This window comes from Callospermophilus lateralis, chromosome 1 (assembly GCF_048772815.1).
Source record: "Callospermophilus lateralis isolate mCalLat2 chromosome 1, mCalLat2.hap1, whole genome shotgun sequence".
In the NCBI taxonomy this organism is placed as follows: domain Eukaryota; kingdom Metazoa; phylum Chordata; class Mammalia; order Rodentia; family Sciuridae; genus Callospermophilus; species Callospermophilus lateralis.
In genome coordinates this window covers 86,277,574-86,294,845 of record NC_135305.1, presented here as the reverse complement: position 1 = coordinate 86,294,845, position 17,272 = coordinate 86,277,574, and the positions used below count along the sequence as shown (strand labels likewise).

At 38.4% G+C, this 17,272-nt stretch overlaps 1 protein-coding gene across 5 annotated transcripts in view; it reads right to left on the bottom strand.

The window, feature by feature from the left end:
• Plekha8 (pleckstrin homology domain containing A8) overlaps positions 1-17,272 on the bottom strand; it is a 100,831-nt gene that overhangs the window by 38,986 nt on the left and 44,573 nt on the right. For 3 of the 5 annotated variants that reach the window (XM_076835921.2, XM_076835887.2, XM_076835913.2), the window contains 3 exons: positions 16,748-16,809; positions 11,968-12,132; positions 4,877-4,951 (listed from right to left, as the gene is read on the bottom strand). In XM_076835921.2, coding sequence (XP_076692036.1) covers positions 4,877-4,951; positions 11,968-12,132; positions 16,748-16,809 — 302 coding nt within the window. Of the gene's footprint in view, positions 1-781; positions 848-3,188; positions 3,312-4,876; positions 4,952-11,967; positions 12,133-16,747; positions 16,810-17,272 lie in introns of those variants that run through there. The other 2 variants (XM_076835904.2, XM_076835895.2) reach the window with 2 other exon arrangements.

Here is a 17,272-nt window from a genome sequence, read left to right as displayed (position 1 = left end):
TTATCTACCATGAAAAAATAACAGCCTGTTCGGTCATTCCTTACATAATCAGTGTTCCTCACTGGTTATTTTACTATAAGCCCCTTCATTATTGAATCGTGACAGTCCTCTCGCCTATCAAGTGGTTTCCTAAAGGGCTCAGAGGTAGTGAACTCCAAGTTCCCACACGCTCTTGTAAGAGGACTAGACGTTATGTTTATTATGTTTGATGACTTGGCTGCTGTCATTCACTTGAGTCCTTCTTGTTGGGGACCACAAATCAAGTCAAGATGGCACCTGGCAGTTTGCCAGGAGGAGTGGTTTGTGAGGCAACTCCACTGAGCCATTAAGATGGTGGAGATTCCTTATTGGCTGATTGCTGTATCTGGATGCTGCTGGTTGAGTCAAGCTGTGTGTAATCAGTTGGGTATATGTGCCACTGTTGTTCCGTAATAAAGCAGTTCCCGCTTCAACCGTCAAGTTGCTTCTCACCTCCCGGTTATTTGGCCCAGCCGGACTGCGGCACCTCACTTCCTACTGAGAACATTGGAAATACTCCTCCTGCTCTCCATCACTGGGTCTTGAAGTAAGGAAGTTTGAGATCCCTTGGTGACTTGCCTTTTCTGTCTGAATGGTAAAGAACTCTTCTTTCTTAGTAACTTCATGAGGGTGTTTTGGTGTCAAGTGTTCTCTGTTGGATTTCCTAGAACACAGTTCATTTGTTTCAAAGATTTCTTTCTTCATTTCAGGAAAATTTTTTCTGTATTGTCTTTCAATACTTTCTTATGTCAGAGTATCTCTGTCTTCCTATTCTCTCAAGAATTACTTGAATCCTTTTTAAAAATCATTCACTGCAGTCACCCTAAGTCTTTTAAAAAAAAAAAAAAGTTACCAATCCAGTTTTCAAACATGTTTCTTGTGAGTTGTTCTAATTCACTTATTTCTTCTATCATATTAATTTGGTCAAATTGTTTCCTTCTCTCTCCGCCATCTGCCTTTTTATCTTTCTCCTGTTCCATGCGCTTACATCTGAGCATTGTGTTTTATGAATTCATGTTTGTTTTTCAGCACTGGGGATTTAATCCAGGGTAACTTATCAATGCACTACATCCTCGGTGCTTTTAATTTTTGAAGACAGGGTCTCACTAAGTTGTGAGGCTGGCCTCAAACTTGGCGATCCTCCTGTCTCAACCTACTGAATTGCTGGGATAAGTGAGTATCACTATGTCCAGCAAGTTCATGTCTTTAAGTTCTCTGAGTGTACATTACACCTGTAGGAACTTTCTCTCTCTAGGATTGGCTTTTTTTTTTTTTTTTTTTTTTTTTTTTTTTTTACCAAAATGGTTCCTTCTGTTCCCCACTCTGCCCTCTCATCTGGCCGTAGCTCATACATGGTTGCCAGGTCATTTTATTTAAGTTTGCTCACATAAGATGTGCAGCTCTCAGACCATGTATTTGCTTTCATTAGTGTCAGTGTGCTTGCCCTGACATTATCTTCTCTCTCAACTGCCACCTATTTCTCTTCCCTGTGAGCTTGTGTTCTGTATGGTTTCTCCCATCAATGTCATTACAAATATTTAACTCCCAGTATGACATAGACATTGACTGAGCAGAACAGTGGCCTGGGGCAGGGGTCTGAGGTTCCTTGCCAGGTTTAATGTTACTCTGGTAGTTGCTGGGGTGGTCTGGAGTGGGAAACTTCTTATGATAGGGGATGGGGTGGCCAGAACAGTTAAGAGACATTTGTATAGTTTATTAACCTCCTGGTATGAAAGTGTTTTGATATTCTAATAACTAGCACAGCCACATGAGTGTATACCAGCCAAATATGAGCCACCGTGATTGTGTCTATACGGGAGAGAGGGGAAGCATAAATATCATATATAGGTGTGTTAGTTAGCTTTCTGTCACTATAACAAAACACCCATCAACTTATAAAAAGTTTATTTTGGAGTTTTTCAGCCCATGATTGGCTGGCTCATTGGTTTGAGCCTTTGGTGAGGCAACATATCATGGCAGGAACATGGGTAGAACAGAACTGCTTATGTCACAAACCAGGGGACAGAGAAGAGGCAGAGACTGAGGTCCCACAATCCACTTAAAAAGCCCACCCACAATGACCCAGAAACCTCCCCCTGGGCTCCACCTCTTAAAGATTCTACCACCTCCTGACAGCCTTTAACCTGTGGGAGATAGTCAAGACTACAGCAAAAGACTTTTGCCATAAGGACCAACTTTACCATGTTCTCATACTGTCAATAAATCTTGCATCAGAGTGAATTCTGAATGGCGAGGAAACATACTGACTATATAACATGCCGAGTCCCTTGGATGAGTTACTTCCTGCTCCTTGTTTTTAGTAAATTCTTCCCACCTACCTCTGTGTCATCCTTACCCCACCTCAAACCTGGTCTACAATAAGTCCCCTCAAGAGGAAGGAAGAGATAAGGATTCCCGTCCTTCCCCAACTCGCCAATCTACTTCTAGAACCTGAGATTTTAATGACAATTCTGGATTTTACAAATTCCCCATTGGGGGATGGGATAAAGAGCCTTTTTCCTGGCTAGAAAATCTGGTCTTTCTCTTTGGCTATCATCTGTTGAAGTTTAGGGCACAAGGACAAGGTTGATTTCTTCCATTTCTTGATTGCTGGTGAATTTAGTTAAATTGGCTTTTAAATTTTTATTTATTTTGGTTGTTTTGTTAGGCTCCGGGGGTTCTGTGATCTGATCTTATTTACCTGAAAAGATCCCAGTATACAATTTTAAAGAACTAAACCAGCTCTGGGGGGTCTCATCTGGGCTGCACTTTAGAATCACTGGGGAAATTTTAACAATATCAGGGACAGGCCACATTTCTGACACTGAATCAAGTTACCTGTAGAGTCCCAGATATTACTAAATTTTAATTTGCTTGTTTTAAAAGCCTTTCTAGTAATTCTAAATTTTTACATCTGAGAACTATGAAGTGGACCTTGTCTTCTGATTGTTCATAACTTGATACCTATAAGCATCATTTATACCCTTTATATGTGCATCAACAAAGCAAAATATTTTTAAAAACATAAATTATTAATATCTGAGTGCTCAGTCACTGAAAGCATTTCTTGATCAAGTAAGTAGGAGAGAACAGAAGAGTTGTGCATGGTTTTATTGTAGGTATATTTTTATGTAGTTGAATAACAACTATCATATCTGAAAGGAGCAGGGAGCACCATCTTCTAAAACAGCCTTGAAATCCAACCATGGACAGGGAAGGCACTGTCAGATGCTGGGTTCACTGACTTGAAAGGGAAGTTCACAATTCAATGGAAGAGGCAGCTATGCCAATAACTAGAACATAATATAAAAGAGTTAGTCCAGTCACCTGGAAGTCTTCCTTCCTGTCCCCAAGTTCTACAGGTATTATTTAGAAATGCAGGGGGTGTTTAGAGGTGAAGCTGATGGCTGAGATATTTTGTGTCTAGGGAGTTTTTGAGGTGATTCGAGAAATGGGAAAGAGGAAAGCTTATGGGGCCTTCCAAGATTTTTTTTTTTAAAGAGAGAGTGAGAGATTGGCGGGGGAGGGGGGCAGAGAGAGAGAGAGAGAATTTTAATATTTATTTTCTAGTTTTCGGCAGACACAACATCTTTCTTTGTATGTGGTGCTGAGGATTAAACCCGGGCCGCACGCATGCCAGGCAAGCGCACTACCACTTGAGCCACATCCCCAGCCCCTTCCAAGTTTTTAAAAGGGCTCAAATCATGCATGGAGTCAAAAGGAGGCATCCTCAGGGCTAGGCTGGAAAAGCAGAGAATTCAGAGATCAAGGCTGTCGCCACAGCACGGAGAGTGCAGAGGCTGAGGCAGGCTCTAAAGACAAAGTGAGTACAGAGAGAAGGAAGAAGAAAGGAATGTGGAGCATCTGAATTTTTGCCTCAGAGTCTAGAATAATGGTGATGCCACTAACTTGGAATCTGGCGTTTCATGTGAAGAAGGACATCTAAGGAAAGACAATCAGGAGGCAGGTGGCCTGCACCTCAAGGATAACTTCAGGAGAGTCTGCAGGGAGCCTGGTATTTGAAGACATATGCTCACAGGGTCACAAGTTTGCAAAGAGCCAGGTCTAAATCAGGAACCAGGTGGAGGTCACCCCATATTCCCCAGTGATCTCTGGAGAAGAGGTTTGGTCAGTGAATCACAATGATCAGGAAAGAGAGCAGGTTGAGGGTTCACCATCTAAGATGATCTCATAAAGGATTTGAGGCATTTAAAATACCTAAACCTCATTTCAACAAATTAGAATCTCAAGCCAAAACAAGGTACTAAAACTGGCCATGCACAAGCACCAGCAGACATGACAACTCTGTTCTTAAAGAAGATGTGTTCACATGGCAAACCACCTGAAATGTGATCTGTGTCAGTGGTGATGTCAAATCATAAATATTCATCAATTCTCCAGTAACCTGAACCATGCTGTTCCAGAGGCACCAACTCCATTGGTGCCTCTGGAGAGAATGACATCGACAGTTGTGGGATGTGGGATGTGTGCCCATAAAATTGGGTCAAGGGCACCTCTCTTGATCTACTTATGTGAATGTACGAATAAATTAAAACATCAGCTCTAGGATGGTTCCATTTGTCTTATTCTTTTAGTTTCTCTCCATCGATGTCATAGAGCACAAATTTTCTGGTGTGTCCAAAGTTCTTGCAGAATGATGACAGGAAATGTACCAGCTTTGGCAGATTCTAGAATAATAAAAAGTGGCAAATGCAGTCCTACTCTTCTTAGTTGGTCCCTCATTACCTCTCCCACTGGAAGGCAGGACAGAAACTCAAATGTGTTCTCTTTCTGAAATCAGTTCTGTCCATCCTTTTGAAAACTATATTTTTGCATGGTTCCCAAGATGGGCACCTACCTGAACACTACTGCACCCAGGTATGCAGAAGCAGGAGGTAGATGGCCACTCCTCACACAACTTGTGCCGACAGTACTGATGTTAACATTAAAAAAAAAAAAAAAAAAAAGCCATTGAAAAAGGTTGTGGGATTCAGTGTGTGTTGCCCAGTAATTTAGAATAAGCAAAATCAAAGCAGACTGATTTCAGGCCCAACACTTCCATTTTATAGTGAGGAGGAAGGTGGTGGTGATGTCTCAATTCCTCATTTTGATTTTTCCATACTCCATGTGGAACAATAATGAGTTTGTCATAGTCATTGTTTCACGTGATAGAACACCACTAGAATCTGAACAAATAAAAAGGTCAGGGCAGCATATTGTAAGGTACACATTTTTCAGTAAAAGGAGTTTTGGGGTAGGGGACATGGTTTCCTGAGAGCTGGAAACTAGGAAGGGAAATGGCTCCAAAGAACCGTGCTGGAGTCCCAGTGACTACAGGTTCCTCCTTCTGGCTTACTGCTTGCTGCAGCATCCTGTATCTGCTTTCTTTTATCTTGGGCACATGGCCCAACATGGCCACCCCAGCCCCAAACTTCATATGCCCCCCCCCCTTTTCTTAAGTACTTGCCACCTGGTTCTTTCGTTTCCCTCTCTTTAAACCCTCCTACTCCCAATTCTAATTGGTTCAGCTTTTTAAAAAGAGGTGTCTAAAGAGGACCCAATGGTGGGAAGAATCTACTCAGAAAACAAGTACTACTTTGGTATTCAAATGACTTAGACAAAAAAAGTGTCTGCTACTGAGTGTAAACTAAGCACACAGCCACACAGACAGTACGCTTAGCAAATTCATCTATTATTTGTTTTGCATTTGTGGTTTCTCTGAAAACATAATTAAATCAGGCCAAAGGACAGAGCTACCCTGACAGAACCTAGTCTTTCTAGAATGCTTAGTATACCCAAGGTAATGTCATTAAAGTGGTTGTTTGATGCTTTGAAATTATCTTTTGTTGAAGTTTTAAACAGTTTTATTAAGAATTTGGAGTTGGGCAGCCTGCATTTGTCATCTGGTTCCAGGATTCACTGGCTGTGGGCCTTAGGCAAGGGGTTTCCTAATTTGTACCTGTTTTCTCACTTGTAACTTGAGGACAACAGACTTGTCCTAAAGAGTTCTGAGGAAGAGCAACTGTGCTAATATTTGTCAAGGGCTTAGAATGATGCCCCCAAGGCATGTGTGTTCCATATATGATACTTCTTATTGGCAGATTCGAGTAAGCAAAAACCCACACAAAAATATTCGAGAAGCACTTAATAAAATACTTTAAAAATAAGTTTATTGTAACTAACGAATATAAAATCTGACACATTTTCAAACATTTTTCAAAAAAGTAAAGCCCTCCCCTTTTCCCCCTCCCCATGAGATATAGAATACTTGGACAGAGAGGCAATACAAACCTCAACATGAAATTCTCATTCATAGTTGGCCCTAAAAAGGCTCTAACACATTATATTCTAAGTCAAGATCCATTAAATTAAAAAGCCAACAAACCATTTGACACTTTTTGTAGTTTATCTTGCTCTCTACTGGCAATATGATGCTCATTTAAAATGCCGAAGGACAAGTACAGTAACATAAGACTGCATGTGACAGATATTCAAAGTGCACAAATCTATGAAACCACAAACATTCATACAAATACTAGATGTAAAATTAAATACCAACTTAAAAATTAATCCAAGGAAATCTATGTACATTTTAGCCTTTGGCATCTGGTCTAACATGTTTTTTCTTTATATAGACATCATTTTGTTCCATCTATTAACCAGCATAAATTTATTTGAACACATTTCTCATCTAACACAGATTGTCCACAGCCAATTTCACATGAGGTAGTTGGGCTGTTTAATGACATTCTAGTGAAGTTCTCATGACACATGGGAATTATACATTAAACATGCCATGAAACTGGCTCATCAGCCTTGTAGATAGATCACCCTTCTTATCATAACTGACTCCATATACACCTGTGAATAGACACACATACACAGGAGTCTGTGTGGATGAGATTAGCTGTGCAAGGGGCAGCGACCACCCCGGTGTGGTCTGTTTGTAAGGTAAAGGGAGAAAATACTGACCACACTTTAAAATATACAAAACATTTAAAACAAGCAGGATATTGTTCTTATGTTCCCACACAGCTTAGATGAAAACATTTTTCAGTCTGAAAGAGAAGTGATTCATAATGGTATGCAAAGAAATTTGAAAACTTTTGCATTGCAGAGTAGTGGTATGTTTTTTCCTTTTAATTAAAGGCTATGTAAAAACAGTGGAAGAAAGAGATCAATGCATGCGTCAACTGTACCAGAAAGGCACCATCAATGACTGTTTCATCATGCCCTGGAATGCCTGAATGCAGCAATGCAACAAGAAATCATGCAAATGGTCACTGTCCACAGGACTACTGGCTGACACAGAATGGGAACCGGGGACATTTACAGGGAAGGTCTAGTGAACAGTATGTTTACAGAATTGCTGATAGGACCCATAATGACCTTGTACTAGATAAACAGTCTTAAAAATACCATTAGACAGCAAGTGAATATATTGTCACTACTATGAAACCCCTGAGTAAACAACTGCAGATTACAAAGGGTCATATAGAAGTAGAATGTATTTCTAAATAAAACATTCTATATGCAGTTCACAGGGACAAAGGTTTTGCTATACACACTGAATAGTGTGCAGACCATAGAATATCACAAAGCATCTAAAGTCAGGCCCTCTAAGACCAAACACATTAGCTCACCTAACAACAATGGCTTAAAATTTACTTTACTTAAAAATTCTACGTCTAAAAACTTTCAAATTTTAAAAAAGTTGGTAATTAAAAGAAATAAAATGTGAGGGTAGGGGAGCTGAACAGTTGTAAAACCTATGACTAAAATCAGAAGCAACTGATTTTAATCAATAATTCAGAAATGCACCATTATGTAACCAAATTCCAATCTGACATGGTAGTTTAATAGGGAAAAAATTAAAGAAAAAAATTCCTTCAGAAAATTTCCCAAATGCCTCACATCATCTTGTTTGGGACCCTCTGACTCTATTGCTTTATCTGACATTTCTTCATATGTAATTTTCATAATCAAATTCTTTCCTTTATTTAAATGTTTTTTTAAGTACTGGGGATTCAACCAAAGGCCTCACCCACTCTAGGCAAGTGCTCTACCACTAAGCTGAATACCCAGCCCTTTATATTTTGAGACAGGGTCTTGCTCAGTTGCCCATGCTGGCCTTGAACTCATCATTCTCCTGCCTCAGCCTCCTGAGCAGCTAGGATTACAAGCGTACATGTGCCTGGCTTATAAAAACTTCTTACTTTGGCTCTTTTCCTCAGAGTTAATGAACTGTACTTTATTTACTGGTCCCAACCACATATTTTCTCAATTAAAAACACTATTCTGAAAATATGAAGCATTAACTTTCTGGTAATGTTTTTGGAATAAACAAAAGATGCAAACTTCCCCAGTGGCACCACCTGATACCAGCATGCCTTTCAGGTGTTACACATTATGGCATGAGCTGCTCTACAGCTGTAAACAGGGGTTCTGCCCAAATCTCTTATGGTCTGGCTAGGTGAGTACCAAATGCCTCCCTAGGCTAGAAACTGCTACTGGTCCAACAACTAGAAGTGGGAATAGATTTGGTGTGTTAATGGGAGCACTGATGAGGATTTTTAGTAGCAAAGAAGAAAGAAAAGTCACCAGGCTGAACTGTGAAGTTCAGATGTCTCCATCATAGAATAATGACATTAGTAGGGGAAGCTTTCATTTTCAGAATGACACACAAATAATAATGAGAAGGTATGTTAAGCCACTACTTAATGAACGTGTGAATTCCCCAAATCCATTCCCTGGGGCCTAGGAGCTCAGCATTCTTAGAACCTCCTTGTGAAACTTCCTTCAAAGCTACAGCAAGAACTCACACACACACAAAAATCATTTCCTTCTTATAGTTAAAAGTCGGTTTCAACCCTGAAAGATATCCCTCCAATTTACCATTTTTCACCAGTATTAGCTGTAATGAATCAGATTTACTTTCAAAGGATAAGACTTGCCATCATTGAAAGGTCTTTGTTCAATACAACAAACACACACTGATATGTGGTGAGGGCAAAGGCTGGTTTCCACAAGTGACACTAGATGAAATTGACTGTGTGAATTGCTCATAAGGGGTCAGCAGTGCTGCTTATTTGCTTCTGCTAATATCTAGTAAGACATACCTCCTTTTTCTTCAGGTTCTCTCTAAAGGTTATGCTAGAATAGGAATCCTAAAAGTGTTTTGAGCAATGAAAAAATGACTACTCTGTCACCAAACATACTAGACTTTGCATCTCTCACTATCAAGGTCAAAGAAAGCTTAGGTGTTCCAGAACTTTTGTTGCACCATGGGAGAAAGCTGCAAGTATCTTTTTTCATTGTCTCCTTCTTATAAAATAACTGCAAATAAGTATAAATTATATCTTTAACTAAAATGAAGAAACAAATATCACAGATTCAGGAGGAAACTCCAATTTTGCTAGGGTTCAGGTCAAGCTGCATTTGTTGTTTGGTATAAGATTTACCAAAAAATAAAATACTGTTTTATTTAAGAATCCTCAGTTTTGCACATCTTAGGCAAACTTAATGTTTCAGTGAGGAACAGGGTGAAAAAAGAGTGTTTGGAAGCTGAAAGGAATGCAAGCTATTCTATCTGATCTGGGTTCCCAATGATCCTAGATAATGCTAAACTCCTCTTCCTCCAAAAATTGAGTCATAAACACCTATACAGTACCTATAAAAATATGAAATAGCAGCTTTCCTTTTGTGTGCATTCAGAGCCATGACAGCAACCTGAGATTATTTTCAAAGTGCCCACCCTCTTCTCCAAGAGACCATAAGAGTTCACCTGAGGTGATGAGGAGTACCAGCAGTTGCTTAGTACAGTCATACTTTTCTTAACATGAATAATTTCCTGGTAACCATCTCCTATTAATGGCACAGTGCCTAAAGTATCTTTCCTCAGAATATAAGCAAAGTCTGACTGCTTTTTCTTTTTCCCTTTTGGGAGGTGACTTCAAGCACAAGAAGTATAAATTGTCCCCTAAGCCCACCCTCTCATTCATACCAGCCAGAGAATGAGATTCATATAAAGTACTCACAGAAGTGAAGGAAAATAACATACACAACTTAGCAGCTACTAAGAGCAAATGCTAAAATATAATACAATCAATATAATTTTATCACCCTTTTTCTCCCTGGCCTTAAAAACATATGAAGCTGTTTTTCTAAATTTAAGTACTTTGTAGAAGTTCTTATGTAGATGAAATACCTGCTTATGTTTTTAAAAAATATGATCTAATTTTTCTTGGTGGGGTCTTGCTATGTTGCTCAGGCTGGCCTTCAACTCCTGGACTCAAGTGATCCTCCTATCTCAGCCTAACATCAAACCCTACTTGCTTCATTAATTTCAGCTAACTAAATGAACAAACAAAATCAGTACCCTCCCTATTGAAGTATTCTAAGGAGATGATTTCCCTGCACTAGGGGTCTCTATCAAGAATAGCATCATCCATAGCTGCTCCATTCACGTACATCCCTCAAAGGAACTCACTTCTACCATGGGAACTACCCTATCCTGGAACTTCCCCTTCTGTTGCCAGAAGGAAGTAGCCTCTGATGGGGAAGGCACTCATGGTTTCTCTCCTTTGCACACTCCAAGCAGACTGGCCTACCACTGGGAGATGAGGGCCCCAGTTTGGGGAATCATACTTTGTAGAAGAATGCCTGCCCAAGGTTGTTTTATGAAATTCTCAAGTTCCATCTATGAATTCTGACATCATCCAAAGCTTTTGAGATTGATAAGCAGCTGCACTTAGCTCTGTACTCTTGGTTATTAAGCTGAGCTTGATGAGGGAGAAGATTCTAGAGCCATAGCCCCTGAATGTTAAACCAAGTTGGATGCTGAGGCTAGCTCAATTAAGACTGCTGCTGAGTAAACCTGCTCTCCATTTAATTATTTTACTTAAATTATGGGTCTTTTTCAAAGAACATATTTAGTTCTTGAAAACACTGGGAATTATGAAAATTAGAATTTAATTGATTGGTTCTTCAACTTTGTGTGCATAAGAATCACTTGGGAAGTTAGACCAAATGCAGATTCCTCAGTCCCAACCCCAGATTTGGGTTCTTCAGGTATTTTGGGAATATGCTCTTTGAATAAGCACTCCATTTGACTTTGATACAGAGGTGGTCCACTTTGAAATCACCTGGCTCCTCTACTTAAGAGGGTACCTTAAGCAGACCCCTTTACCTCTAAATTTTACTATGCATAGGAAATAGGCTGGCTAAGAGGAGGCACTAGGTAGGTGTCATTTCAAATGACCTGTCCCACCACTACTACTGTCCTCCAGAGTGGGGTTAGGGCACACCGCTCATTTCATGAAGCCATAGTCTTCTACCTATCAGTGGGGATGGCAGTCCAATGTTGTCATCCAACAATCTCATGATCTCAGCAATGACTAAACCTCTTCTCACAGAGAAGAGATTTCTCTGAAGAACATCCACAAATACAAATTCTACATTGTAATTGCTTCAACTAAGGGGCTTACACTCCAAGTGCTCATTCTAAGAAATTTAAACATTAACTGACTTATCCTTGATACAGAATTTGCTCATTTATAGCTTAGGTTTGAATATCCCTTTAAAACTAAAATCTAAAACAAAACAATACAAAACAATGCCAACAAACTCATTTGTGAAATCTGCTCTTATTACTTGCCGTTCAAGTCTGTAAGAGCTATGATTTGGTTTCCAGTAGGTCCGTTGAACTGAAATATATAGCACCTTGATTTTTAAACACACAAAACACTTATTTTAAAAAAATTATATATAAAAGCACTGGGTTTTGCCTCCTCCTATCCATCCCCCGCCAGGAAAGGGTTTGGAGAGGATTGAAGCTGTTGTTGGAAATTAAGTAGGGCAACACAACTCTTTAGCAAACTTTATTCCCTGAAGTTAGGAGGCGATGTCCTGCAGCTGTCACACCACTTCATCAGACTCCAGCCCATGTACCTCATATAAAGTGTCCAGTATGGCCAACTGCTTTTCCATGGCAGGGAGGTAAAGGCTGAGGTCCCTCTGCATTCCAATACTGAAAGCTTCTTTCTGGTGGTCGCCTTCCTTTATGGTTAAAGCAGCTACAAAATCTTCATAGGATGGAGCTGCCCTCAGAGCTAACTGAAAAAGAATCACCTGTGAGAATCTGCATTGGAACTGTCTTTCATACACTTACGCACTCACATGCATGCATATACACATGTACAAAGAGCTGAGGACAGCACAGGTAAAGAAATATGAACATCCTTCAAATTCATGAGTTCTCTAAAATTATGTTGCAAATGCCAATTCAAATAACTTTAAGGCTAGAAGAGGCAAATACGTACTCAGGCAATCCTCATGATGAATAATATCACCAAGTCAGGGAATGTGAAGAGACAGACGTTTGAGAAAAGTTCCCTTCTTGCCCACAGTGTGATCCAGACCATTCCCCGTGAATTCTCAAAACTGACCTGTATATATGTTGCTGTATGACATGTCTGTTCCCATGTCTAGTTTTCCAGGGTACCTCACTCTCCTGTTTGTATTTCACATCCATATACATTTCTTTGAACATTTCCTATTTCCTCCCACATGGAAAATTTTCTTTGCCACTCTAATATTTTCTAAAGAGGAGGGAGTCTAAGTTTGTTTATGTACTGATGCTTTAACATATTTTATTCCAGTTAATCTCTACAAGAACTCTGCATGGTTTATGTTCCTATTCTACAGATGAACATCAAATGGCTAATGAGTGACTGGGCCAGGATCTGAATTTAGGATCATTTCTGTGCTTTGCAACCACACACCACCACTCCATGCCACTTCCTAATAAAATATTTCCCAGGCTCTTTATTCTCCTCTCCCTCATCTTTGCAGTTCATTTCCTAAGCTTGCTAAAATTTGCTTTCTGCTTTCCATTAGGTTGGCTCTCCTGAGATGAATAGAGATTTGTGATTATTGTACTATAGTTACTCTCCTGAACTTCCTTATACTTTGGAAGATTTAGAGATTGGATCCTCCTCATGTCTGCAGGAAGAGAGTGACTGGCACAATCATGCAGTGGTTAAGCACAAGCCTGGGTGAGGCTGACCTGAACTTGAATGTAAAAGCTTTCACATATTTGCTTGAGGAATTAAGAAAAATGCTCAACTCCAAGAACCTCACTTTTCTCATTTGTAGAAGGTTAATATCACTTTCTTTATATTAAGGATAAATGGGATAGATAGAAAGTGTGTGGCTGATGGCCTAGCACATAATAAATATTTGAATAATAGTACGAATACAGGAGAAAGAACAGAAAATAAAGAGAAAACTGTTCTCTAAAAACACAATCTGAGGGCTGGGGATGTGGCTCAAGCGGTAGCGCGCTCGCCTGGCATGCGTGCGGCCCGGGTTCGATCCTCAGCACCACATACAAACAAAAATGTTGTATCCGCCGGTAACTAAAAAATAAATATTAAAAAATTCTCTCTCTCTCTCTTTAAGAAAAAAAAAAAAACAATCTGAGAAAATATCCCAGAACTGAAGGACAGGAGTCTTCTGATTTAAAAATCCTAAGTTCAGAGCATGATGAATGATGAAGAAAAAAAGCATATCATGAGATTTTAAGGTGTGAGGACAAAGAAAAGATTCTGAAACCACTCTGAGGGAACAAAGAATTGTTTATATATAATGGAACAGGAATGACATCAAATTTTCTAATAGTGACACTGGAAGCTGGAGGGCAGTAGAGTAATGCCTTCCAAGTTCTTAGGGAGAATGATTATTAATCTAGACTTCTATACCCAGACAAACCAGCACTCTAAAAAGGAAAGGCAGAATTAATGCTGGAGTTCACTTTTCTTGTCTGGCTGAAGAGGAAACAAAAAAGATTAGTGGTTAGTGAACAAGCTGGTTAGTGAACAAGCTGGAGGCAGAGCCTGGGCTGGCATTAGTTTAGGAGACTAACTGTTTGAAAATAAAAGTTCACTATTAGGCTGGTTAATGAGTCAAATTCCTTGAATGGAAAAGACATTTCCTTGAGCAACCGAGATCAGTTGGGATGAATTTAGCAATGTTAATTAGCATGTTATAAAGTTCAATAAACCTTCAAAATAGGGATGACGTAGGAATAATGGTAGTCTGAAAGGGCAATCAAACTATGGATTTAATTCCTCTATTGATAAGGCTGTTTCCAAATGCTCAATATAATCTATTTTCTTACAAACTTGTAACTTTAAAAACCTTCTGTAACTGTGTGCATATTATCTCACCTCTGTGTCTCTGGATTCTCAGTCTATAGCATATAGTCTATGTCTGTTAAGTACTTAAAACAACATTAAGTGTATGGGAAATGCTCAAAACCCTAAGTTGTGGTTGCAGATCTTGATATTAGACACAGAAGCTCTTTGAGGGACTTACTTTAAGGAAACAAGGGTTTTAGCCAAAATTATATGTGAACAAATGCTTTGTATCTAAGAAGAAACTCAGAAGTAGCTTAAGTTTCTAATACAGAGTATTGGGCAAATAAACTATTATACTTCATACACTTACATGGTCATTAAAAATAGTGCCTTTCTCAGACTTTTATGGCATTTAAAAATAGTCATGACAATCTACTAAGTGGGGAGAAAGGTACATAAATTTATATCTACATGTATGTGGCATATGTATAATAATTTATACATATAAATAGAATATATTATCTAAATAAGTACATAATATAAATAGAATTATAAATAAAATATATTATCTAAATAAGTACATAAATGAAATAGATCAATATTTAAAAGAATATATAAATAAAAGTATATGAAAATAAAAGTTAAGAAGGTAAAAAACCTAAAAATCTTAAAAATGGAATATAGGACATTTAAAATTTTCCCTTTCTATTTTTTCATGACTTCTAAAATTTTTTGAGTATAAATTTGAAAAAGTATAAGTTAAAAAGAACTTTTAAGGACTCATGCCAATGATACATTTTCAACTATAGATGCCTTCTTATTGGCAACATCTCTTGAATCATCAATATTTCAGGATTAAATTTTGCCTTTTATACTGAAACAAAACAAAACAAACAAAAAACACACCAAAGACCCAACATTTGTTTCTTGTAAACATTTAATCATCTCACTAAGGAAACTCAGGAGTCAAGACCGTACAGTTTCTCAATTATATGGTCTTCCCTGCAGAGGGCTGTGATGGGGATGAGCACTAGCCTTGGAGATAGCAGACCTAGGTTTAGACATAGGCTCTCCCACAGTCCACTTTGGTATTAGAATTAATTGTTCTGAATTTATAAAATAGTAGGAGTTAATCCTCAGGATTAATAAAGATAATGTACATGAAAGTGAAAGTACCTGACACATTGCTTGTAGACAATAGGCATCCAATAGCTACAGAGTAGCTATTATTATGATTATCAAACATGCACTGAAGGTAAGTGTGGGCAGTTTGAAGTTGCAACTGGTCTGGTATCTATTTCAGTGAGGGACAGGAAATGGAGCTAGCATCTCCATGCTTTCAAAAAATATCTCATTTCCATTAATACTTAATTTCTTGCTCTGTTCATTCTTTCTACTTCTTTGCCAAAGAAAGGGGCAGGGGGCTGGTGTTGTAGCTCAGCGGTGGAGTGCTTGCTTAGCAAGTGTTAGGCACTGGGTTCAATCCTTAGCATCACAAAGGTATTGTGGCTATCTATAACTAAGAAAATGAATTTTTTAAAAAGTGGGAGGAATAAATCATGACCTAAACAGTTCTTTTCCTGGGCAAATGATGCTCTAAATTAGTAAAAGACACCATCTACAAGGATATTTCACCCACCCAACTTTCCACAGAATACTCACATTCTACTAAGTTTTCTAGTGTATGACCACATGACTCTGCCTTTTCATGGCTACATTTAACTAAGACTGACCCTTCTCCCAGATAAGAAGAATAAGCATTATCATTGACATGAAGGGGCTATCTACTCCTGCTAAGAGGTTTATCCAGGGTACTGTGATTCTTAGGTTTGTGTTCTTTGTAGTTAAAAATGCTGGGAAGGAAGAAGGTGGACAACAGAAGCCAGACACATGAATAATAACATCTTCACAATAAATACTGTGTAAAAAGATATGTCTAGGGCTGGGGTTGTGGCTCAGTGGTTGAGCACTTGCCTATTATGTGTGAGGCCCTGGGTTCAATCCTCAGCACCACATTAAAATAAGTAAATAAAATAAAGGTATCGTGTTCAACTACAACTAAAAAATAAATTTTAAAAAAAGATATGTCTAGTCCTACCTGTTGGCACACTAAAGTTAAAATTAAAAGATAATTTAACTTGGGGAGGAAAGAGGGGGTAAGTCAACCAAGATCTGAGAATTAACAGGACTCAATACACTGAGCAGCAGAGGGAGCTATTAGCTTAAATGCATCATTGCAGGTCAACAGTAGGAATATTGGATTGCTGTATCCTATCTACCTCTCTCTGCATGAATACTGAAGCTTTTTACTAGATTACCAAAAAGGCAACCACTTTGAAGGCAAATCTCCACAAGGTCATTGGAACTGTATAGGGTAAAACATACTTTTTTTTTTATTCCAATTTTTAAGTGTCTTTGGTATTCTAGACACATTTTTATTGCTGACGTTTCTGCAAACCAAAGGCTTATAAATTTAAATAAGCAAAATTTCTTATTATTCTCAAAAATAAAGCAAACAGAAATACCACACACAAAAAATACATATTTTACTTCTGACCATATGAACATTAGCAGGTAAAGAGATCACTTACCGCAAAAACCCCTCGGACTACCCAGCCGTGGTGTTGCCGTAATGTTTTACCATATGCATTATCTTGAAGAGAAAAATAACTCAGTAAGGAATGTCTGCATTGGAATTTGATGTGATATTTGTATAATGTGCTTTTTAATGCATGATACATCATAGTCCTATTGGTATTAAAAACTGAAAAAAATCTGATCGTAAGATTTTTGTATCGTAAAAGTTGTATACATAGGGAAAAACCCACATGGATTTGTTTAATTTTTTTCCACATTATTTTATTGGTGTATTATAGCTGTACATAATGGTAGAATTTGTTGTTACATATTCATACATGTATACAATGTAATAATATAATTTGGCCAATCCTTCCCTCCTCCCTCCTTCTGGTCCCTTTCCTCTATTCTACTGATCTCCCTTTAATTATCATGAGATTCACCCAACCTCCCACATATCTTTTCCTTTTTCCTCTCTAAATTCACATGGTTTTTTTTTTTTTTTTTTTTTTAAGAAAGAGAGATACTTCCGTTCTTAT